General features: G+C 43.6%; 1 protein-coding gene across 4 annotated transcripts in view; it reads right to left on the reverse strand.

The window, feature by feature from the left end:
- The window catches only part of DMPK (DM1 protein kinase), a 55,083-nt gene that overhangs the window by 23,449 nt on the left and 5,612 nt on the right, over nucleotides 1-26,022 (reverse strand). For all 4 annotated transcript variants that reach the window (XM_069746814.1, XM_069746812.1, XM_069746811.1 and 1 more), the window contains exon 2: nucleotides 21,218-21,309. In XM_069746814.1, the coding sequence (XP_069602915.1) occupies nucleotides 21,218-21,309 (92 nt within the window). The remainder of the gene's footprint in view (nucleotides 1-21,217; nucleotides 21,310-26,022) is intronic.

A 26,022-nucleotide genomic window follows, 5' to 3' on the forward strand; every position in this document is an offset into this window, starting at 1 on the left:
AACAGAGACTTTTGCACAAAGTAACATACTAACATAGTAACATAGTTAGTAAGGCCGAAAAAAGACATTTGTCCATCCAGTTCAGCCTATATTCCATCATAATAAATCCCCAGATCTACGTCCTTCTACAGAACCTAATAATTGTATGATACAATATTGTTCTGCTCCAGGAAGACATCCAGGCCTCTCTTGAACCCCTCGACTGAGTTCGCCATCACCACCTCTTCAGGCAAGCAATTCCAGATTCTTACCGTTTGTCTTTTCATCTTGCTAACAGTCATTATATGTGGGGGGCTGCCTTTTCCTTTGGGGTATTTCTCTGAGGCAAGTCAGGCTTGTTTTTCTATCTTCAGGCTAGTCAGCTCCTCAGGCTGTGCCGAGTTGCATAGGTAGTGACAGGCGCAATCCACAGCTGCCTTTAGTTGTGTTTAGGATAGGTTCAGGTATTGCGGTCTACAGAGATTCCACGTCTCAGAGCTCGTTCTATTGTTTTTGGGTTATTATCAAATCACTGTATGTGCTCTGATTGCTGGCACACTGTGTCACTGGATTGCCTACATAAGTTACCCCCACATATAGTAATATAGTAACATAGTTAGGCCAAAAAAAGACATTTGTCCATCCAGTTCAGCCTATATTCCATCATAATAAATCCCCAGATCTACGTCCTTCTACAGAACCTAATAATTGTATGATACAATATTGTTCTGCTCCAGGAAGACATCCAGGCTTCTCTTGAACCCCTCGACTGAGTTCGCCATCACCACCTCCTCAGGCAAGCAATTCCAGATTCTCACTGCCCTAACAGTAAAGAATCCTCTTCTATGTTGGTGGAAAAACCTTCTCTCCTCCAAACGCAAAGAATGCCCCCTTGTGCCCGTCACCTTCCTTGGTATAAACAGATCCTCAGCGAGATATTTGTATTGTCCCCTTATATACTTATACATGGTTATTAGATCGCCCCTCAGTCGTCTTTTTTCTAGACTAAATAATCCTAATTTCGCTAATCTATCTGGGTATTGTAGTTCTCCCATCCCCTTGATTAATTTTGTTGCCCTCCTTTGTACTCTCTCTAGTTCCATTATATCCTTCCTGAGCACCGGTGCCCAAAACTGGACACAGTACTCCATGTGCGGTCTAACTAGGGATTTGTACAGAGGCAGTATAATGCTCTCATCATGTGTATCCAGACCTCTCTTAATGCACCCCATGATCCTGTTTGCCTTGGCAGCTGCAGCCTGGCACTGGCTGCTCCAGGTAAGTTTATCATTAACTAGGATCCCCAAGTCCTTCTCCCTGTCAGATTTACCCAGTGGTTTCCCGTTCAGTGTGTAATGGTGATATTGATTCCTTCTTCCCATGTGTATAACCTTACATTTATCATTGTTAAACCTCATCTGCCACCTTTCAGCCCAAGTTTCCAACTTATCCAGATCCATCTGTAGCAGAATACTATCTTCTCTTGTATTAACTGCTTTACATAGTTTTGTACCATCTGCAAATATCGATATTTTACTGTGCAAACCTTCTACCAGATCATTAATGAATATGTTGAAGAGAACAGGTCCCAATACCGACCCCTGCGGTACCCCACTGGTCACAGCGACCCAGTTAGAGACTATACCATTTATAACCACCCTCTGCTTTCTATCACTAAGCCAGTTACTAACCCATTTACACACATTTTCCCCCAGACCAAGCATTCTCATTTTGTGTACCAACCTCTTGTGCGGCACGGTATCAAACGCTTTGGAAAATCGAGATATACCACGTCCAATGACTCACCGTGGTCCAGCCTATAGCTTACCTCTTCATAAAAACTGATTAGATTGGTTTGACAGGAGCGATTTCTCATAAACCCATGCTGATATGGAGTTAAACAGTTATTCTCATTGAGATAATCCAGAATAACATCCCTCAGAAACCCTTCAAATATTTTACCAACAATAGAGGTTAGACTTACTGGCCTATAATTTCCAGGTTCACTTTTAGAGCCCTTTTTGAATATTGGCACCACATTTGCTATGCGCCAGTCCTGCGGAACAGACCCTGTCGCTATAGAGTCCCTAAAAATAAGAAATAATGGTTTATCTATTACATTACTTAGTTCTCTTAGTACTCGTGGGTGTATGCCATCCGGACCCGGAGATTTATCTATTTTAATCTTATTTAGCCGGTTTCGCACCTCTTCTTGGGTAAGATTGGTGACCCTTAATATAGGGTTTTCATTGTTTCTTGGGATTTCACCTAGCATTTCATTTTCCACCGTGAATACCGTGGAGAAGAAGGTGTTTAATATGTTAGCTTTTTCCTCGTCATCTACAACCATTCTTTCCTCACTATTTAAGGGGCCTACATTTTCAGTTTTTATTCTTTTACTATTGATATAGTTGAAGAACAGTTTGGGATTAGTTTTACTCTCCTTAGCAATGTGCTTCTCTGTTTCCTTTTTGGCAGCTTTAATTAGTTTTTTAGATAAAGTATTTTTCTCCCTATAGTTTTTTAGAGCTTCAATTGTGCCATCCTGGTTTAGTAGTGCAAATGCTTTCTTTTTACTGTTAATTGCCTGTCTTACTTCTTTGTTTAGCCACATTGGGTTTTTCCTATTTCTAGTCCTTTTATTCCCACAAGGTATAAACCGCTTACAGTGCCTATTTAGGATGTTCTTAAACACTTCCCATTTATTATCTGTATTCTTATTTCTGAGGATATTGTCCCAGTCTACCAGATTAAGGGCATCTCTAAGCTGGTCAAACTTTGCCTTCCTAAAGTTCAGTGTTTTTGTGACTCCCTGACAAGTCCCCCTAGTGAAAGACAGGTGAAACTGTACAATATTGTGGTCGCTATTTCCTAGATGCCCGACCACCTGCAGATTTGTTATTCTGTCAGGTCTATTAGATAGTATTAGGTCTAAAAGTGCTGCTCCTCTGGTTGGATTCTGCACCAATTGTGAAAGATAACCAAGAAAAATTATTAGCAGAAACCTGTTGCCTTTATGGGTTTCACAGGTTTCTGTTTCCCAGTTAATATCCGGGTAGTTAAAGTCCCCCATAACATTTCAGTGAGAGTGTTTAGTACTTTTTCCCTGTGTCGTTTCTCATTATTACACATAATTTATGGACATCTATGGTTTGATTTCTTTGGCTGTGTGGATTGGATGAGTTGTTACCAACATCTGTTGAGAATTTCATGCCAATAACACCTTTAGAAACAGATTTACTTAGAAAATTGGTGACGTATTCGACATTTATTTCACTTGTTGTATATACTATGTAACTACTACTCATGCTGACATCATTCTAGCACAATGCAAAGCTGGTGCCTGGTAGGTGGAATTTTTTATTTTTTGGGATTGGAGCTCCAGAGCTAAAAATATTGACTAGGATAACAAGAATAAAAAAACATTTGCTAATGATAAAGGTCAATTTGAAAAAAAAAAGTTTATGTCCCTAAGAAGAAATATGCAAGTAAATAATAGACGGCTCATTAACTTCTCAATTCTCTGTTTAAAAGTAACCATAACAGTCAATGTTTTATCCAGTCGTCCCAACAAAGTTCTAGCCATTTGCCTAAAGCCATTAAGGACTAAAATAAAACTCTCATAATTCATAATTCTAGGTAGGGATGGCTTAAATTGGGAAGTTTTAGAAATGTGACACAATTACTGGGTCTCATTAATCTTAGCCGCACATAGCAACCTATCAGAGCTCAGCTTTCATTTTTTAAACTGGTTTGGAAAAATGAAAGAAGAGCTCTGATTGGTTGTATATGTTTTTGCAGCACCCCAGGTTGCTGCAGTGATGTTGCCTTCCCTTCGGGGAGGGTGATATCATGCTTGGAGGCAAAGGGGATCCTATCCAGTGTCGGACTGGCATGCCAAGGGCCCACCAGTAATATTGACTTTGGGGGCCCACTTTTCACCTGCATACAATTATTATTCTACCCTCATTCACAAATGTACCTATATTTCTACATAATAATAAACTAAGTAGTTTGGTTAATGAATAATGATATGCTTCTTTTTTCTGTACAGAGTAAATCATGTGAATTATACCAAGTACTGCCCATACAGTGGGGTTGGGGGCCCAGATCTGCACAGGGGCCCACCAGTGGATTCCCCTGTTACCCTGTCGGCCAGTCTGAGCCTGATCCTATCTATCAGGTAAGGCACTCGCATTCAACACAATGTGAAGCTAGGCCAGGAGGGGGAGCTCAGGACCCAGATTCAGGTCAGCTCCCTTACACTTGATGTATCCTGGTCTGGAGGAGGAGTTAGTGAGTCTCAGAGAGTCCGAGAGATACAGTGGAGGGAGACAGTTGGTCTCCAGTAGCTTGAGGACGTCTGGAGCAGACGTGGGGGCTGAGCAGCCACGAGGGAGCAGCAGAAGGAGAGTTGAATTGTGGAGCTTAGAGGAAAGAAGCACAGTGGAGGAAAGGGGTCAGGAGTGGAACAGCGGAAGGACACCCTCAGAGCTAGAGCACAGAAGCCGGGTACCGGGAGCCCGAGGTCATGTTGTTCTCCAGGACGCGCGACAGAATCGTAGGACATAGTACTATATGTCAATTGCCTGTAACAAGTCGTAGGTGAAGCAGTGACCTTAAGAGCCGGGTCATCTAAGAGATCCTATAAACACGCTTAAACTGCCTATCGTACAGACATCTGTCAGGAGAAAGGGGACCCTGTCAGCAAGTTTTAAGCCGCAGGGACCTCGCTATCTGGTGCAAGTAGGAAAGGCTTACAGACCTCACCTGAAGTGGGACCCCCTTATTGCCTCCAAGCCGGCCGGACTACAGCTACCCTACACCTGGTACCCTGGACTGAGGACTGCTAAAATCACTAAACCATGTAATAGACTTTGAAAAACTGTGTCCTCATTCTTTGTGCATTCATCGGCTTACACCATCTTGCCATACACCTGGAAAGCCCTGGGGACCCCGCTTCACCTGTGGGAAGCGTTACCATCTAGCCACCCTACCATCACCAAGAGGACCCCTTTAAGCGGCGTCGGTCCCTACTGACCGAAATCCACAGGTGGTGACATGAACATAGACATTACAAATCCCCTTAAAGACCTTCCCATTAATTGGGTGCCCAGGGCCACGGAACGGGTTGCAGTCACCGTGACATCCTCTTTAAGACCGGACCCGGTACCGAGTACCCCGCTGCCCTGGTAAGGCGTTCCATTTTCACTAGGTGACTTTATTGTGCTTTGGATAAACCCCCTTAATGTAATATCATATATAAGTACATGATTGTAGGGGCGACGGTGTGCGGAGTTGTATGCTCGGGAGCTAAGCTCTCTCCACACGAGGTAGATGTCGGCTATATTACATAGCCGACATCTGTGCCCCACCATGAGCTCCGATCACTACCATTAACCATTTAATCATCATCAGAGGTTAAATGGAACACGTACCAGTGCTCGCTCGCATCAGCTCCCATTAGCTCCCCATGATTCAATCACAAGGCACCAATGGCAGCCAGGGACTTGCACCCAAGATTTTCACTATCTACTGCAGTATATAGTACAAGCAATGAGACATTCACAGATTCAGGTCCCCTAAGGAAATGTAAAAATAAGAGTTAAAAAAAAAAACTATTAAAACAAATAAAAACATTAAAACAAATTGTAAAAATTAAATCCCCCCATTAAAAATAAAGAAATAAAATTTAAAAAAATGTAGCGTTGCCGTGTTCATAAAAGTCCGGTCTATCAAAATATAAAATTAATTAACCCAATCAATAAATGTAATAACGAGAAAAAATGAAAACGCCAAAATTGTGGATTTTTGGGCAATCGCTTCTCCCTTAAATGATCAGACTGTCATACGTTCCCCAAATTGGTATCAATAAAACCGTCAGTTTGCCATGTAAAAAAAAAAGTCCTCACACAGCTCCGTCGACAGAGAAATTAAAATGGCGGCACAAACCTAAAATAATTTTTTTACAAGCTTCTGAATTTTTTTCCTCCACTTAAAGAAAAAAAAAATCTATTTGAGTCACTTTTACTAAAGAATAAAGGTCTTTAAAAGAAAACCCCAAAAATAGTGGAGTTGCATTTTTTTCACAATTTCACTGCGCTAGGAATTTTTTTCCCCGTTTTCCATTGCATTGAATAAATGCTGCCTTTCAGAACTACAACTCTCCAGGCAAAAATAAGTCCTCATATGGAAAAATAAAAAAAATTAGAAGGGAAATTTAAAAAAAACAAGGTTTTAAAGTGTCTGAGAATAGATTGTGACCCTCTCTTCTTGGAAATGGCTTATGATAGACCACGTCCTTGGCGGACTCCATGTAGAAGCTCATTCGTAGATCGGATTTTTTTGAACCGTTCTGTCATGAGAATACGTTGACGTAGCCTTTTCCTTCTGGTATAATAGTATTAGTGTCCTATGTTCTAGGTGTAAACAGGCGATGAAAATGTCTGACAATGATTAGTGATGCGTTGTGAGAGGTCTCAAGAACTGGTTATCGGAAACGTAGTCCTTTCAGAAGAGCTGAAATGCTCAGTCGTTCCTTCTCTACCCTATCGTTTCATCAGCTTGAGAAAGTGCGACGGTCGGTCGATCCATGATTGATCAAGAACAAACTGTCAACACGTCTGGGATGTCATATCCTGTAAGGGCCAATTTAGTAGAGCATTGTTTCGATCCTTGAGCTGTCGATGTGCCGAACAGACAATAAGTCAATTCACAAGAGCAATTTTCTACAGGGACCTTCATTCCTTGTGGGGAAAAATAAGTGTCTGCACCCACCAGTCTCTCAGGTCTTCGCTAGTTTTCGGTTGTGCCATAACATGTTCTCCGCTCTACAATAAGGAGCTGTATAACGATGCAGGCTTATCTACGTATATGGACACATATCAACTTGCCTAGAATTCATACAGGAGTCTTTCGGCACCTTCCGAACATATCTCACGTCCACATTGGAGTTGAACAATGTGGTGATGTTATGATCTCACACATGCAGAACGCCCGCGGATCGTACACATATCGCGACTGGTTTGTTTGGTCATATAACCCGCCGGATTACCCCTTGAAAGTGGTATGCCACCTGTAGGAAGTGTAGCCCTAGAGGACATGCTATAGGATGTTCAGAGATTACTACAATGAGATGGCACAAGCATGACTTGAGTCCATGAGAGCAGGAGCTACTCTCCTGGAAGGGTCCACCATTCTAAGGCTAGTGTCACACATCGGTAAAGGCGGACCGTGAGCTAACGGTTTTATTTATGGTTAGCTCAGGTCTTCACAGATAGGGGATATCAGCCTATATCTCATATAGAATAGTCCCCTTTGAGATATCCATATGCACTAATATGACATACTTAGTTATGTCTCTGGACAGTGTGCTGCAAACTTGAAAAGGGCTGTGGTGTAAAACCGATAAACCCTACGGAATACACTGAAGGACAATGGGTAAGGGGCTGTATGACCCCAGTGGAGGAAACTACCATGGGCAATAAAATTGAGGAATTTTGATTATATAATGGGCCATTGTTTAGCAGGTTTTTGCCACCTAGTACAATAATTCCTTGGCGATATAAACCATTGCAAGTGTTTCCCTTAAAAAAATGACAAAAAGCTCTTTAACTTTTTCTTGCAACTAACTCTTTCCAACTGTACTAACCCGCATTACTATGTCCTTCTGACGCATAAGTAGTTAATGTGTAAAGCATGGCTGACCCTTATATAATTTTATTGCTTATCGAAAATAAAATTAGACATCATGGCAGAAAATAAATTAACAAATAAAATGTGACATTTTTGGAGCCAATAAGCAGCGCTGGCAATGTCACTGTAATGTTTGGAATGCTGTATTTTCGAGAGATTTGAAGCACCCACACAAGGAGCGCTTCTTCTGGGAGAGGATGGAGATTATTACCCACAATATATAATGAATAAGCCAAGGTTATTCCCAAAGTTAGCAAGTTATACCCTATCCATAGGATAGAGGATAAGTTACTGACGCTGGGATCCCCATCTTGAATGGAACAGAGGTGCACTTACCCATGCGAGTCTATGGGTCCATCTAAAAATCGGACCGCACTGACATTAGAGTGCAGTGCCATTTTCACGAACAAGCAGAACGGAAAAGACTTCTTTTTCATCTTCTCCATATCCGAGAAAATCAGATCACGATGATCATTCTCTATTCAAATTCTGATCAGAGTGTGATTGCTATTATCAGACTGATTTTCTCGAATGAGTGAAAATACAGTGGTGTGGCCCTAGCCTAAGGCGGCATTCACATGTTGTGGCCACAATGTTTTTATTTTTTTTTATTTTTTTACACAATTGGTTAAAGAAAAAAATTATTATTTTTCAACGATTTCCCAATAAGGCAACATGGTCCCAAAATGCGAATTGATTTCTATGCCAGCAACATGAAACAGGGGAATTTGCTGTAGAAAACATGTGCTGTATATGAGGATTACTGGGTGAACGAGCAACAAACGACTTGAATGCGTTTGATCGGTTTTCATTACTGACCTGAAATTGGCCAGGGTCAATGAGCCATAATTCTCCACTCCCCTCTGACTACTGGGCCCCCCACTGATCACCAGAAAGTACGTACCGTGTGCCCTTGTTACCCCAACTGCAAGACCACAACCTGGAGCAATTGACTAGAGCCAGCTGGCTGCAGATATCTGGTGGGGTTATCCGGGCTATGACGGTACCAGCAGGGACACATCGGTAGGATGGACAGTGAGTATTATTTAATTGTTTTAGCTCTAATATTGCCAGCATGCAGCACTTTACTAATTGTAAAGTGCTGCTGAATTACTGTTATTTGCATATCTTGGACAATTTTCAATTTTTTTCTTTTATGACTATCCACAGTTGGCCATTCATGCACAGCAAATTTCCACTGTGACCTTTAGAAACTGCATAGTACGCCCAACATCACCAACAGGGGTCAAGCAGGTAATTGGGAACCAATACGGGTATTTTTTTTTTTTAAACTGACATCAGAAATGTCATTGGAGTTAGGATTTGTCTATTCCAGGGATGTCAAACTCAACACACAGAGGGCCAAAATGAAAAACTATACAGTATAATGGGCTCCTCAAAGTCCTCCATACAGAATTATTGGCTCCACATAGTCCTATACACAGTATTATGGGCACCACATAGTCCTCCATACAGTATTATGGCCACCACATAGTCCTCCATACAGTATTATTGGCACCACGTTGTCCTCCATACAGTACTATGGGCACCTCATAGTCCTATACGCAGTATTGTGGGCACCACATAGTCCTCCATACAGTATTATGTTCACCACATAGTCCCTCATACAGTATTATTGGCACCACATAGTCCTCCATACAATATTATGGGCACCACATAGTCCTCCATACAGTATTATGTTCACCACATAGTCCCTCATACAGTATTATTGGCACCACATCGTCCTCCATACAATATTATGGGCATCACATTGTCCTGCATACAGTATTATGGGCATCACATAGTCCCATATATAGTATTATGGGCATCACATAGTCCTCCATACAATATTATGGGCATCACATTGTCCTGCATACAGTATTACGGGCACCACATAGTCCCATATATAGTATTATGGTCACCACATAGTCCTAGTCCTCCATACAGTTTTATGGTTTCCACATAGTCCTCCATACAGAATACTTGGCTCCACATAGGGGTGGTAGTTCTGGTGTCGGTGGCCAAATAAAACCACACTACGGGCCATATTTGGCCCACAAGCCAGGTTTTGCCATATACGACTATTCTAAGAGAATGTTAAGACATGTAGCAAATCTGCAGCTTGTGAATATAACATACAGTATATGGACCCTATGGAGATGGCACCATAATCAAGCAGTAATGGGCTTAGTATTTCTTGTTTTTTACATTATGCATGCTGACTAATATTGTCACCTTTGTGCCAAGCCAAGCGTAGCACATAAAATGAGATGAAGGCTATTTCAGCGATTCCTTGTAAAGACTTGTCTTACCATGTCTGACTTCATAAAGGAGATCACTATCACATGGTTTCAACATGTACTTTTTGGTTACTGAATTAAATGTAAATGATGCAGTTAAAAAAAAATAAATCACATCATACACTAAATTGTGGTCAAAGGATATGGGCATTTTTGTTTATTTAAAGGGTTACTAAGTTCAAAATCACTTCCCTGCCTCTTGGCTTCTTTGCTGCTGGGGTCGGTGCATCCCTAAAAATTGAACCTTTGGATTGTCAGTATGGCCGAGCTGCCGGCCATAAGGCTATGTTCACACCTTGCATTTTTGCTGCTTTTTTTTTCGGCAGGCAAAACCTGATCTTGCACTGTTGGCCCTGTATAGCTTCTGAGATGCACAGTCAATTGCTGTCTGCAAAATGAGTTAACTGAGAAACCATCAGTGAGCTTGTTCTGGCAGTCTGCCCACTGAAAACACATGCATGCTCAGCTGAACCGAGTGTGCATGTAGATGGATGGCTGGGAGACATCACTGTTGGCTGAGTGAGTTTTCAGCAGAAGGTTATATAACTTTTTCGTCTTTTACGTACAAGAAATCGAAATTGTCCTAATTATTCATGTGTATAAAATGTAATCGTCGTTTAAATTTTTATTCAATAAATCAATAGTACACATGAAAATAAGCAGCTTTGTAATATATCTTATCAGAGAAAACTGCTTAATTCTTTCTCCATTCACAAGTAAAATCAGTGTTCAGTGACGACAGATGTTCTCATTACTGAGATCGGAGATGACAGTTGGTGCTTATAAAATTCAATGGAAGGAAATGGAAGAGCTAGAGGCCGACACCGACATTCTGCTGCAGGTTCTCCTGAAACGGCAATTTTTCCACTCAATATTGCTCCAATTATGCATATAAAAGGATTTTTTCTCATCCATCAAGAGAATTCTAACATCCTTATAAAAATGAATTATATTATTATTATTATAGTGACATTTATACCCTGGCGCTTTACATGTGAAAAGGAATATCTTAAATAATACATATTATGTCTGATATACGGTACTTTATAAATAGTTGATGTATGGATGACTTTGGATTTTGGGTAGGATAATTACTATGTTATTGAATCACATTTTTAATATATATTTTTTGTATAGTTTTGGAATCATTTTTATTTACCGTATATATATACTAGCTGAAGAGCCCGGCGTTGCCTGGGCATAGTAAATATCTGTGGTACCTCACTTCTCTTATTTTCCCATCACGCCTCTCATTTTCCCCCTCACATCTTCTCATTTTCTCCCTCACATCTCTCATTTTCCCCCTCACTCCTCTCATTCCCCCCCAACACTTGTTATTTCGACCTCACATCTGTCATTTTCCAATCACTCCACTATTTTCCCTCACTCCTCTCATTTTGCACTCACACCTTTTCATTTTCACCTCACACCTCTCATTTTCCCCTCAGTATATACGTTTGTCATCTCCCTTATATATAGTATACACCTGTATGTCATCTCCCCTGTATATAGTATATATCTGTATGTCATCTCCCCTGTAAATAGTATATACCTGCTGTATGTCATCTCCCCTGTATATAGTATACTAGCTATTGAACCCGTTCTACGCCCAGGTGGCGAGCATTTATATTGGTATATGGTCTCCATCATGTGCTGCTGCCATCCTGCGCCCGTTCTGTCATGTGCTGCTCCCATCCTGCGCCCGTTCTGTCATGTGCTGCTGCCATCCTGCGCCCGTTCTGTCATGTGCTGCTGCCATCCTGCGCCCGTTCTGTCATGCGCTGCTGCCATCCTGCGCCTGTTCTGTCATGCGCTGCTGCCATCCTGCGCCCGTTCTGTCATGTGCTGCTCCCATCCTGTGCCCATTCTGTCATGTGCTGCTCCCATCCTGCGCCCCCGTTCTGTCATGCGCTGCTGCCATCCTGCGCCCATTCTGTCATGTGCTGCTCCCATCCTGCGCCCCCGTTCTGTCATGCGCTGCTGCCATCCTGCGCCCGTTCTGTCATGTGCAGCTCTCATCCTGCTGCCATCCTGCGCCCGTTATGTCATGTGCTGCTGCCATCCTGCGCCCGTTCTGTCATGTGCTGCTGCCATCCTGCGCCCGTTCTGTCATGTGCTGCTGCCATCCTGCGCCCGTTCTGTCATGTGCTGCTGCCATCCTCCGCCCGTTCTGTCATGTGCTGCTCCCATCCTGCTGCCATCCTGCGCCCATTATGTCATGCGCTGCTGCCATCCTGCGCCCGTTCTGTCATGTGCTGCTGCCATCCTGCGCCCGTTCTGTCATGTGCTGCTGCCATCCTGCGCCCGTTCTGTCATGTGCTGCTGCCATCCTGCGCCCGTTCTGTCATGTGCTGCTCCCATCCTGCGCCCATTCTGTCATGTGCTGCTCCCATCCTGCGCCCCCGTTCTGTCATGCGCTGCTGCCATCCTGCGCCCGTTCTGTCATGTGCTGCTCCCATCCTGCTGCCATCCTGCGCCCGTTATGTCATGCGCTGCTGCCATCCTGCGCCCGTTCTGTCATGTGCTGCTGCCATCCTGCGCCTGTTCTGTCATGTGCTGCTGCCATCCTGCGCCTGTTCTGTCATGTGCTGCTCCCATCCTGCTGCCATCCTGCGCCCGTTATGTCATGCGCTGCTGCCATCCTGCGCCCGTTCTGTCATGTGCTGCTGCCATCCTGCGCCCGTTCTGTCATGTGCTGCTGCCATCCTGCGCCCGTTCTGTCATGTGCTGCTGCCATCCTGCGCCCGTTCTGTCATGTGCTGCTGCCATCCTGCGCCCGTTCTGTCATGTGCTGCTGCCATCCTGCGCCCGTTCTGTCATGTGCTGCTCCCATCCTGCTCCACTATTGTATTATATGCCCCCCGTATGCTGCTGCCATATAAAAAAAAAAATAAAATACCATACTCACCTATCGTCCGGCTCCACTGCAGGTGTGTCTTCAAGAAAATGGCGCCGGAAAGAGCGGACTGCGCAGGCGCCGATTCCGGCAGCAGGAATCGGCGCCTGCGCAGTCCGCGCTCCGGCGCCATTTTCTTGAAGACACACCTGCAGTGGAGCCGGAGTGTGTCTTCAAGAAAATGGCGCCGGAAAGTGCGTACTGCGCAGGCGCCGATTCCGGCAGCAGGAATCGGCGCCTGCGCAGTCCACGCTATCCGGCGCCATTTTCTTTAACACACACTCCGGCTCCTCTGCCTGTGACTGGACTCTGTCACAGCAGAGGAGCAGGGAGACGCAGCGCTGGAATGGAGGACAGGTGAATATACTTACCCTCCCTCCTGGCGCGTCCACGGTCCCTGACTCTCCGGTGGAGATCGCGGTATGCGTTCAGTGCTTACGCATACCGCGATCTCCTGGGAGCGTCACTCTGTGGGGGCCAGACTGCGCCGGCGCTTGCGCCTGCGCAGTCTATAAAGGCTTCGGACAGAGTGACGCTCCCAGCGTTATATTATAGATACCAGTGAGTCATCTCCTCCTGTATATAGTATATACCTGTGTGTCATCTCCCCTGTATATAGTATATATGTGTCATCTCCTCCTGTATATAGTATATACCTGTATGTCATCTCCTCCTGTATATAGTATATACCTGTGTGTCATCTCCCCTGTATATAGTATATATCTGTGTATCATCTCCCCTGTATATTGTATATATCTGTGTGTCATCTCCTCCTGTATTAGACCTCGTTCACACGTTATTTGCTCAGTATTTTTACCTCAGTATTTGTGAGATAAATTGGCAGCCTGATAAATCCCCAACCAACAGGAAGCCCTCCCCCTGGCAGTATATATTAGCTCACACATACACATAATAGACAGGTCATGTGACTGACAGCTGCCGTATTTCCTATATGGTACATTTGTTGCTCTTGTAGTTTGTCTGCTTATTATTCAGATTTTTATTTTTGAAGGATAATACTAGACTTGTGTGTGTTTTAGGGCGAGTTTCATGTGTCAAGTTGTGTGTGTTGAGTTGCGTGTGGCGACATGCATGTAGCGACTTTTGTGAGATGAGTTGTGTGTGGCGACATGCGTGTAGCAACTTTTTATGTGTCGAGTTGCATGTGACAGGTTAGTGTAGCAAGTTGTGTGCAGCAAGTTTTGCGCATGGCGAGTTTTGCGCGTGGCGAGTTTTATGTCTGGTGCCTTTTGAGTATGTGCAAGTTTTGTGTGAGGCAGCTTTTGCATGTGTTGCAACTTTTGTGCATGTGGCAATTTTTCCGCGTATGCAAGTTTTGCGTGTGGCGAGTTTTCCATGAGGTGAGTTTTGCACTTGTGGCGAGTTTTGCGTGAGCCTAGTTTTTGCATGTGGCGAGTTTTGCGCGTGGCGAGTTTTGAGCGGTGACTTTTGTGTTTCGACTTTTATGTGGCGAGGTTGGTGTATGTGTGGTGAAATGTGTGTTGAGGGTGATATGTGTTCAAGCACGTGGTAGTGTGTGGCGCATTTTGTGTGTGTGTTCATCTCCCTGTGTGGTGAGTATCCCATGTCGGGGCCCCACCTTAGCAACTGTACGGTATATACTCTTTGGCGCCATCGCTCTCACTCTTTAAGTCTCCCTTGTTCATATCTGGCAGCTGTCAATTTGCCTCCAACACTTTTCCTTTCACTTTTTCCCCATTGTGTAGATAGGGGCAAAATTGTTTGTTGAATTGGAAAACGTGGGGTTAAAATTTCACCTCACAACGTAGGCTATGACGCTCTCAGGGTCCAGACGTGTGACTGTGCAAAATTTTGTGGCTGTAGCTGCGATGCCTCCAATACTTTTCCTTTCACTTTTTTCCCCATTATGTAGATAGGGGCAAAATTGTTTGGTGAATTGGAACACGCGGGGTTAAAATTTCGCCTCACAACATAGCCTATGACGCTCTCGGGGTCCAGATGTGTGACTGTGCAAAATTTTGTGGCTGTAGCTACGACGGTGCAGATGCCAATCCCGGACATACACACACACACACACACACACATTCAGCTTTATATAGTAGACTAGCTGAAGAGCCCGGCGTTGCCTGGGCATAGTAAATATCTGTGGTTAGTTATAGCACCTCACTTCTCTTATTTTCCCATCACGCCTCTCATTTTCCCAATCACATCTTTCATTTTCCCCCTCACATCTCTCATTTTCTCCCTCACACCTCTCATTTTCTCCCTCACTCCTCTCATTCCCCCCTAACACTTGTCATTTCAACCTCACATCTGTCATTTTCTGATCACTCCACTATTTTTCCTCACTCCTCTCATTTTGCACTCACACCTTTTCATTTTCACCTCACACCTCTCATTTTCACCTCATCACCTCAGTATATACATGTTTGTCATCTCCCTTATATATAGTATACATCTGTATGTCATCTCCTGTATATAGTATATACCTGTATGTCATCTCCCCTGTATATAGTATATACCTGCTGTGTGTCATCTCCCCTATATATAGTATATACCTGAATGTCATCTCCTTCTATATATAGTATATACCTGTATGTCATCTCCTCCTGTATATAGTATATACCTGTGTGTCATCTCCCCTGTATATAGTATATATCTGAGTGTCATCTCCTCCTGCATATAGTATATACCTGCATGTCATCTTCTATATATAGCATATACCTGTATGTCATCTCCTCCTGTATATAGTATATACCTGTGTATTATCTCCCCTGTATATAGTATATATCTGAGTGTCATCTCCTCCTGCATATAGTATATACCTGCATGTCATCTTCTATATATAGCATATACCTGTATGTCATCTCCTCCTGTATATAGTATATACCTGTATGTCATCTCCTCCTGTTTATATATGTACCTATATGTCATCTCCTCCTCTATATAGTATATACCTGTGTGTCATCTCTCCTGTATATAGTATATATCTGTGTGTCATCTCCCCTGTATATAGTATATACCTGTGTGCCATCTCCTCCTGTATTAGACCTCGTTCACACGTTATTTGCTCAGTATTTTTACCTCAGTATTTGTAAGCTAAATTGGCAGCCTGATAAATCCCCAGCCAACAGGAAGCCCTCCCCCTGGCAGTATATATTAGCTCACACATACACATAATAGACAGGTCATGTGACTGACAGCTGCCGTATTTCCTATATGGTGCAATTGTTGTAGTTTGTCTGCTTATTGATCAGATTTTTATTTTTGAAGGATAATACCAGACTTGTGTGTGTTTTAGGGCGAGTTTCGTTTGTCAAGTTGTGTGTGTTGAGTTGCGTGTGGCGACATGCATGTAGCGACTTTTGTGAGATGAGTTTTGTGTAGCAACATGCGTGTAGCAACTTTTTGTGTGTCGAGTTGCATGTGACAGGTTAGTGTAGCAAGTTGTGTGCAGCAAGTTTTGCGCATGGCGAGTTTTGCGCGTGGCGAGTTTTATGTCTGGTGCCTTTTGAGTATGTGCAAGTTTTGTGTGAGGCAACTTTTGCATGTGTTGCAACTTTTGTGCATGTGGCAATTTTTCCACGTGTGCAAGTTTTGCGTGTGGCGAGTTTTTCATGAGGAGAATTTTGCACTTGTGGCGAGTTTTGCGTGAGCCTAGTTTTTGCATGTGGCGAGTTCTGCGTGTGGCGAGTTTTGAGTGGCGACTTTTGTGTTTTGACTTTTATGTGGCGAGGTTGGTGTATTTGTGGTGAAATGTGTGCTGAGGGTAATATGTGTTCAAGCACGTGGTAGTGTGTGGCGCATTTTGTGTGTGTTCATATCCCCGTGTGTGGTGAGTATCTCATGTCAAGGCCCCACCTTAGCAACTGTACGGTATATACTCTTTGGCGCCATCGCTCTCACTCTTTAAGTCCCCCTTGTTCACATCTGGCAGCTGTCAATTTGCCTCCAACACTTTTCCTTTCATTTTTTCCCATTATGTAGATAGGGGCAAAATCGTTTGGTGAATTGGAAAGCGCGGGGTTAAAATTTCACCTCACAACATAGCCTATGACGCTCTCGGGGTCCAGACGTGTGACTGTGCAAAATTTTGTGGCTGTAGCTGCGACGCTTCCAACACTTTTCCTTTCACTTTTTTCCCCATTATGTAGATAGGGGCAAAATTGTTTGGTGAATTGGAACGCGCGGGGTTAAAATTTTGCCTCACAATATAGCCTATGACGCTCTCAGGGTCCAGACGTGTGACTGTGCAAAATTTTGTGGCTGTAGCTGCGACGGTGCAGATGCCAATCCCGGACACACACATACATACATACATACACACACACACACATACACATACACACATTCAGCTTTATATAGTAGATATACGGTATATGTTTTGCTTTTTTTTATATGTTATTGTGGTGATGTCATTTCCTTGGTGTTACGCGAGTGCCGGGATTTCTTTCCATGCACACAATGATCACACATAGTGCCGACCGGCTTCTTATTATACAATTCTCCATAGAACTTCATGAGCACCAACTGTCATCTCCTATCTCAGTAATGGGAAAGTTTATATTCACTGAAGACACATTCTTTTTTTTCCCCTCATGAATGTAGAATTTTGAGAATGAGTGATCAATCCTGGAGGAGAAAGAAGCAGGATTCTCTGATCAGATATATTCCAAAGTTTCTTATTATCATTTGTATTCTTGATTTATGAAAAATAAATAAACGAATTAAAACAACAACCGATCGATCCGGGCCAAAACAATCATATTGGGACAACGTTTATATAATGTGTACTGGCGGCTTAGAAACTAAGAAAACAATAAGTCATCTTGTAATAACAGATGACAAAATACGAGTATAAGAATTCCGAGCGACCTCCGTTTACGGCAGCGATCCCCGATCACAAGGACATGATGAGTCAGCGCCGAGCAGCGGGAACATTCCATCTCCTTTACCGAATCCCATCTATCAGGCTGCATTGTAATTATTATTACTCACACATTGCTGTTATTTGCAGTCATTCACAGCATCAAGTTACCGCCTGTGTTATAGCCCAGAGCTGCATTCATAATTCTGCAAGATTAAGAGCTGTATTTTCATTCTAAAAATGTTTATCTGCTCACCTGGTATTTATAGGAAAATGACGTAGGAAAAAAAAAAGCCGCATTGGATTATAGGAACTCAGCTAATCTGTTATAGTTATCCCTGACAGCCAGCTTGCTGACTGTTTCCATAACCAGCAAGATTGTGAATGGGGATATGCTCACCCTCCCCAGGTCCAATGGACAAAATTGCTGCTTCAGTCTTAGTTTTTTAGAATGTCTACAGCACGCCTCACCGCTGCAGCCAATCACCGAGTTCAGTGGTGCTGCTGATATAGCTAGCACGAGCTGCTGAGCTCAGTGATTGGCTGCGGGGGGGGGATGTGCACCGTCGACAGACACAGGAACCGGAGATTGGGAGTACCAGCTGGCTTTGTTACTTTACATGGCTGTAAGCTGTTGGTGTCCATTTTGTTAAAAGTGGAAATCCCCTTTAATTACAAAGTTATGTATGTAAGGAAGCTTTTACAAAGGAACTGTTAAGTCATCCATGGTCACCCATGTTACTACCCCTATAAACAAGCCAAGCAAAAGCCGTACTCCTTATAATAATCCTGTAAGATGGACCCGGGCAATCAATGCTTGTGGTCCATGCCTCACAAAACTATCCTGACATCTTGGAGAAAAGGATCCATTATTTCCCCTGTTCATGACCCTCGACTAAAGGCAATCATCTCATCAATCGCTGTCTCTTTCTCTCTCTTTCTCCCCCAAACTTCAGAGCGGGCACTATACAGTGAGGCAGGTAACGTTCTCCTGGAATCACCAAGGCCAGACTCCTCCATGAGAGAAGTGCGATCCATCACTGCACAGAACACGTCTCCTCCACAATCAAGTGGTGGCGGCTTTACACCACTCCATCCGACGCGCAGCCTTGTGCTTGGTGATGTAAGGCAGCATGAAGCTCCCGGCGGGGGCGCAGTGTTTGTGCTGACGTTAATACCAGAGGAGGTCTGGACTCTGCAGTTATGGAGTCAGCAGAGCGTTGGTGACTCTTCTGCCCTCTGCCCCTCAGCACTCGGCCCCCCGCTCTGCAATCTTACAGGGTCTCCACTTCGTGGCTGAGTTTCTGCGATTCCTTCCTCGTCTCAATGATATCACTCAGAGGTGATGGGGGAAGATTTAGGATGGAGATTAGTGATGAACGAATATACTCGTTGCTCGGGTGGTCTCCGAGTATTTATGACTGTTCGGAGATTTAGTTTTCCTTGCCGCAGCTGAATGATTTGCGGCTACTAGCCAGGCTGAGTACATGTGGGGGTTGTCTGGTTGCTAGGGAACCCCCACATGTAATCAAGCTCTCTAGTAGCCGCAAATCATCCAGCTGCAGCAAGGAAAACTAAGGCCGGTTTCACACGTCCAGATAATTCCAGTACCGTATAAAATCGGTACTGGAGTTATCCGTGTGTCCGTGTGCTCACGTGGCACATCAGTGTGGCACACGTGTGCCGCCCGTGTGCCCACTGGGTACCACACGCACCGTGCAGGAGACAGCGCTAAAGTTTAGCGCTGTCCCCTGCATCGTGCTGAATCCGCGATTCATATCTTCCCTGCAGCAGCGTTTGCTGCAGAGAAAATATGAATAATAGTGTTTAAAATAAAGATCTACGTGGGGCCGCTGATTACAGCAATGAATATGCGGCTCCACCCCTATGGGAGGTGGAGCCGCATATTCATTACTGTAAATGAGCGGCCCCATGTGACCGCATACAGGAGAAGGTGCGGCCAGACCAGGAAGCAGCGACAGCGAACGAGGGAGGTGGGTGAGTATTTTCAGAACAGCAGGGGGGGCGCGCAGGGGGGGCGCACAGGGGGTGGGAGGGCGGGGGGCACATAGATCTTTATTTTAAACACTATTATTCATATTTTCTTTGCAGCAAACGCTGCTGCAGGGAAGATATGAATCGCGGCTTCAGCACCAGTGGGGGGACAGAGCTTACTGTAGCGCTGTCCCCTGCACGGCACACGGACTGCACACGGATAACGTCCATGTGCGGTACGTGTTTTACATGGACCCATTGACTTTAATGGGTCCGTGTAATCGGTGCGCTTCCACGAACACTGACATGTCTCCGTGTTTGGCACACGGAGACACGGTCCGCAAAAATCAATGACATCTGAACAGATGCAGTGATTTTTATGTGTCTACGTGCCAGTGTCTCCGGTACGTGAGGAAACTGTCACCTCACGTACCGGAGACACTGACGTGTGAAACCGGCCTAAATCTCCGAGCAGTCATAAATACTCGGAGACCACCCGAGCGTGCTCGGGAAAACCTGAACAATGAGTACACTCGCTCATCACTAATGGAGATATGTCTTGAACGGACTTGTTACCTCTGTGGCTCCTATTACAGGACTGCGCTAATATCAGTGAACATTTATCGCAAATGTTAGTAAAGGCAGACGGTGTGGCGGTATTATACACCGAGGGGTGAGGGGCCGGATGTTATACCTTTGTTGCAATGAGACTGAATGAAATCCCATACTTACATACTTTTCTCCATACAGTATATGCAATGCCTCATTCCTCCTGTGGAGGCGCTACCAAGTTTCTCCACAGATTACAGCTAATTACTGATTTATTTTTTCAGGGGACAAATCAATAGTCCAAAGGGGACAACTACCTTAACTGACAAGCCATATATCCCTTTGTTATACCCTTTTCTGAGTAACAAATGAAATAACTGATAGAAAAGCTCACACTGGGGTTCTCACCATAACCTGAAAATCCCCCCCCCCCCCGTTATGCAGCGATAGGGGGTCAGCCACGAGTCAATCCATGTGGAAGAAATCTGCATGAAATCTCTCTTGATATCTGTAATGGTGGTCCTACAATTGTCCCCCATCTTTCTGGCTAACAGATATAACTAGGAAACTTCCCGAAATTGAATTTTTAACCTGAATTGATCAGACTTGCTACAGAAAACGTCTAAGTCTTTATTTTTATGAAGTAGTGCATCAAATGGAATAATAATTTAAAAAAAAACAAACAACAATGATAAAAGTAAAAAAAAAAAAGAGCACTAAATAAAAAAGAAGTACAACTCTAAAGGCAGAGGACGGATTAAAAAAGAAGAAAAAAAATAGCAAAAAAATCAGAATATAATAAGAGCAAAAACGTGTCACTTTTGACCCTGGTCCTCGTTAATGCGGACATCTACAGTGTTTTTTCTAGAACATTCTTTACATGCCAACGTTAAATATTAGACACGAGTTAGTTATTATACAGAGACCTACTTGTGTATGAAGTGCAGCTCTTACCTCACTGAACGCTCCCCTTCCAATCACTTTAATGATGTCGAAGTCACTCCTCTTCATCCTCTGCTCCCGAATGTTCTGGACTAATGGCTCGGCTAGCAAACAAGAAATGTGCACGTTATATGGCTGATAAGGCTCCGCATTTGTCACATTGGGTATGATGGGATAAGAAATGTGCACATTATATGGCTGATAAGGCTCCGCATCTGTCACATTGGGTATAATGGAATAAGAAATGTGCACATTATATGGCTGATAAGGCTCCGCATCTGTCACATTGGGTATGATGGGATAGGAAATGTGCACGTTATATGGCTTATAAGGCTCCGCATCTGTCACATTGGGTATGATGGGATAAGAAATGTGCACGTTATATGGCTGATAAGGCTCCGCATCTGTCACATTGGGTATGATGGGATAGGAAATGTGCACGTTATATGGCTGATAAGGCTCCGCATCTGTCACATTGGGTATGATGGGATAAGAAATGTGCACGTTATATGGCTGATAAGGCTCCGCATCTGTCACATTGGGTATGATGGGATAGGAAATGTGCACGTTATATGGCTGATAAGGCTCCGCATCTGTCACATTGGGTATGATGAGATAAGAAATGTGCACATTATATGGCTGATAAGGCTCCGCATCTGTCACATTGGGTATGATGGGATAGGAAATGTGCACGTTATATGGCTGATAAGGCTCCGCATCTGTCACATTGGGTATGATGAGATAAGAAATGTGCACATTATATGGCTGATAAGGCTCCGCATCTGTCACATTGGGTATGATGAGATAAGAAATGTGCACGTTATATGGCTGATAAGGCTCCGCATCTGTCACATTGGGTATGATGAGATAAGAAATGTGCACATTATATGGCTGATAAGGCTCCACATCTGTCACATTGGGTATGATGAGATAAGAAATGTGCACGTTATATGGCTGATAAGGCTCCGCATCTGTCACATTGGGTATGATGGGATAAGAAATGTGCACGTTATATGGCTGATAAGGCTCCGCATCTGTCACATTGGGTATGATGGGATAGGAAATGTGCACGTTATATGGCTTATAAGGCTCCGCATCTGTCACATTGGGTATGATGGGATAAGAAATGTGCACGTTATATGGCTGATAAGGCTCCGCATCTGTCACATTGGGTATGATGGGATAAGAAATGTGCACGTTATATGGCTGATAAGGCTCCGCATCTGTCACATTGGGTATGATGGGATAAGAAATGTGCACGTTATATGGCTGATAAGGCTCCGCATGTCACATTGGGTATGATGGGATAGGAAATGTGCACGTTATATGGCTGATAAGGCTCCGCATCTGTCACATTGGGTATGATGAGATAAGAAATGTGCACATTATATGGCTGATAAGGCTCCGCATCTGTCACATTGGGTATGATGAGATAAGAAATGTGCACGTTATATGGCTGATAAGGCTCCGCATCTGTCACATTGGGTATGATGAGATAAGAAATGTACACTTTATATGGCTGATAAGGCTCCGCATCTGTCACATTGGGTATGATGAGATAAGAAATGTGCACGTTATATGGCTGATAAGGCTCCGCATCTGTCACACTGGGTATGATGGGATAAGAAATGTGCAAGTTATATGGCTGATAAGGCTCCGCATCTGTCACATTGGGTATGATGGGATAAGAAATGTGCACGTTATATGGCTGATAAGGCTCCGCATCTGTCACATTGGGTATGATGGGATAGGAAATGTGCACGTTATATGGCTGATAAGGCTCCGCATCTGTCACATTGGGTATGATGAGATAAGAAATGTGCACGTTATATGGCTGATAAGGCTCCGCATCTGTTACATTGGGTATGATGAGATAAGAAATGTGCACGTTATATGGCTGATAAGGCTCCGCATCTGTCACATTGGGTATGATGAGATAAGAAATGTGCACGTTATATGGCTGATAAGGCTCCGCATCTGTCACATTGGGTATGATGAGATAAGAAATGTGCACGTTATATGGCTGATAAGGCTCCGCATCTGTCACATTGGGTATGATGGGATAAGAAATGTGCACGTTATATGGCTGATAAGGCTCCGCATCTGTTACATTGGGTATGATGAGATAGGTTGTCCGTGTCTGGATTTAGTCACCATGATGAAACAGGTGGAGATAACATTTACTATACAGAATATCTGTGGCCACAGAAAACAATGTGGCCTCATAACAGAGGCACAAAAAATGGTTGAACAGAACAGCACAAAGATGAAAAAGGCAGAAAAGAAATATCTGCTGCGCTCGCAGGCAACACGTTTCAGACCTACATGTGCTTGACAGAGGATCTTGCAGGTCTGAAACATGTTACCTGCGAGCGCAGCGGATATTTCTTTTCTGCCTTTTTCATTTCCGTGCGGTTGTGTTCAACCATTTTTTGTGCCTTTTATACTACTGGATCCATAAAGCGATTCTTTTCAGAAGATGTGAGCGCCGGACCGCCGGCGATCGTTTGGACTGTTGTAATAAGCCCTGTTAATGTGCAAAACTGCGGATGCATAAAAATGGATGACACTACAGATGAAAAATTTGACAATTTTTTTGTATGCACATGTGAACTTAGCCTTAGGCTGCCGTCACACTAGCAGTATTTGGTCGGTATTTTACATCAGTATTTGGAAGCCAAAACCAGGAGTGGGTGATAAATGCAGAAGTGGTGCATATGTTTCTATTATACTTTTCCTCTAATTATTCCACTCCTGGTTTTGGCTTACAAATACTGATGTAAATACTGACCAAATACTGCTAGTGTGACGGCAGCCTTATGGTATAAAAAAATCGTACAGAGTTTCATCCAAAAAAAGTGGAATTTTTTTGTCACTTGTCATCCTTGCGCTGTCCATATGCAATCTGTTTTTTTTTCACAGCAGCAGCTATAATCATTTACAGGACCATCTACATCTTTATACATTACAGAATTGTATTCGTAAAAATAGGATTCTAGATTGTGGCGCCATACCGCATCTGTCTTTCTTCTCGCACCCAGACTTGAATTTACAGAAGAAACTAATGCATGGTCAGTGAAGAAAAAAAAAAAGTTCATCTGCACTGACCTACTGGATAACATTGGTCCGTTTTTTCATGGACAGCATTCGGCCTGAGAATACAGTCATGTGAATGAGCCCTTATGGTTAAAGGCACATCCAATTGCTCCACCAGGACCATAACATCTTCTAATCAGTCAGGCTTGTAGGCCATGGAAAGTGTTAACCACGAGAATTTCAGAACCAAAGTTCAATTGTTTGATTAAAAAAAATCAGTCATCAAGGAAAAATAAATCTAGAGAGAGTTAAGAAGCCGAAGAAGAAATACTTCCAAGTTCATTCACAGCAATTCCTGCCACGGGTCGGCCAGTGTAAATGGGCCCTTGCAAAATTATTTTAGCTGTGGATTCTCTAAGATAATGGATGTAGTGTAGTACCAAATAGGTAAGGAATGCAAATACTGAGGCTTCTGAGAGGTAGATTAAAAAATAGTTTAAAGGTGGCCATAGTCTGTCAATAGCTTTTGACCGAAGGCTCGTTTGACCGAAACTATTGCTTCTTGCTAGTGTTGATCGAGTTTTGAGCAGTGCAGGTCACGCTCGCCCATCACTGCTTTTTACAAGAGGATCAGGCATTGAAAAATTTGCCATTGATGCTAATTTCCCCATACACATAAGATAGTCAGTCAGTCACGCCAACATAAGCAGGTTTAACAGGTTTAACAGATGTTGCTCTAATGTAACCTTATAAAACCTCAAACATACTGCCTAAATGTGATGGGAGCAGCAATGGGCCAAGAAAAATGGGGAGAAGGTGAAGAACACTAGATAGTAAATTAGGAAATAATGAGGAAAACTAGACTAGAGGAATAGATGCGCTAAAGTGAATGCAGCAATGAAGTACAAGAAGACACAATCAGGTAGAAGAGAGATATACACTATATCTGGGTGCACACAGCAATATTATGACTCCATACAAGCTCCAAGTTGCACATAAGCGTGATATAACACTCAAAGAAGTTTACAGGATGAGAATATCCTCTATACCTGCATTCTTTGATTTCATATGTAGTAGAGCTAAGCAAAAAGATTTCTGATGGCCTGGTTCGGATCCCATTACGGTCCTCTGTGGAAGCCAGAAGTCTTCACATCTGCACTTCTGGCAACTACCAGACTCCGCAACATTATGAAATAGCAGCATAAGGCACATCATCGCCAGAGCCGCTGCCTCACCCCCTACCTTCTGCCTCTTCCCCACTATCCCATGGAATGTGAGTCCGCAAGGACAGGGTCCTCTCCCCCCTGTACCAGTCTGTCACTGTAAACTTGTTTACTGTAAACGATATCTATAACTCTGTATGTAACCCCTTTCTCATGTACAGCACCATGGAATTAATGGTGCTATATAAATGAATAATAATAATCATGATGTTGTTTGGAGCTTAGTGATAAGGCCTCAATTAAACTAGATGATGTTGCATGGCTTAGTAAGAGTCAGGTGCACCCAGGATGCAGGTCAAACATGCGAAGATTGCCCTGGTCTGGAATCTAATCCAGTCATCCATGGCAGCCGGACTAGGGTAGTGTTCACATCTGCTCCTGGCATCCAGTCTTGACTTCTGCACCCTGGCATCCAGTCTTGACTTCTGCACCTCTGGCATCCAGTCTTGACTTCTGCTCCTGGCTTCCAGTCTTGACTTTTGCTTGTGGTATCCAGTCTTGACTTCGGCACCTCTGGCATCCAGTCATGACTTCTGCTTGTGGCATCCAGTCTTGACT

This window comes from Ranitomeya imitator, chromosome 2, assembly GCF_032444005.1.
Source record: "Ranitomeya imitator isolate aRanImi1 chromosome 2, aRanImi1.pri, whole genome shotgun sequence".
Classification (NCBI taxonomy): domain Eukaryota; kingdom Metazoa; phylum Chordata; class Amphibia; order Anura; family Dendrobatidae; genus Ranitomeya; species Ranitomeya imitator.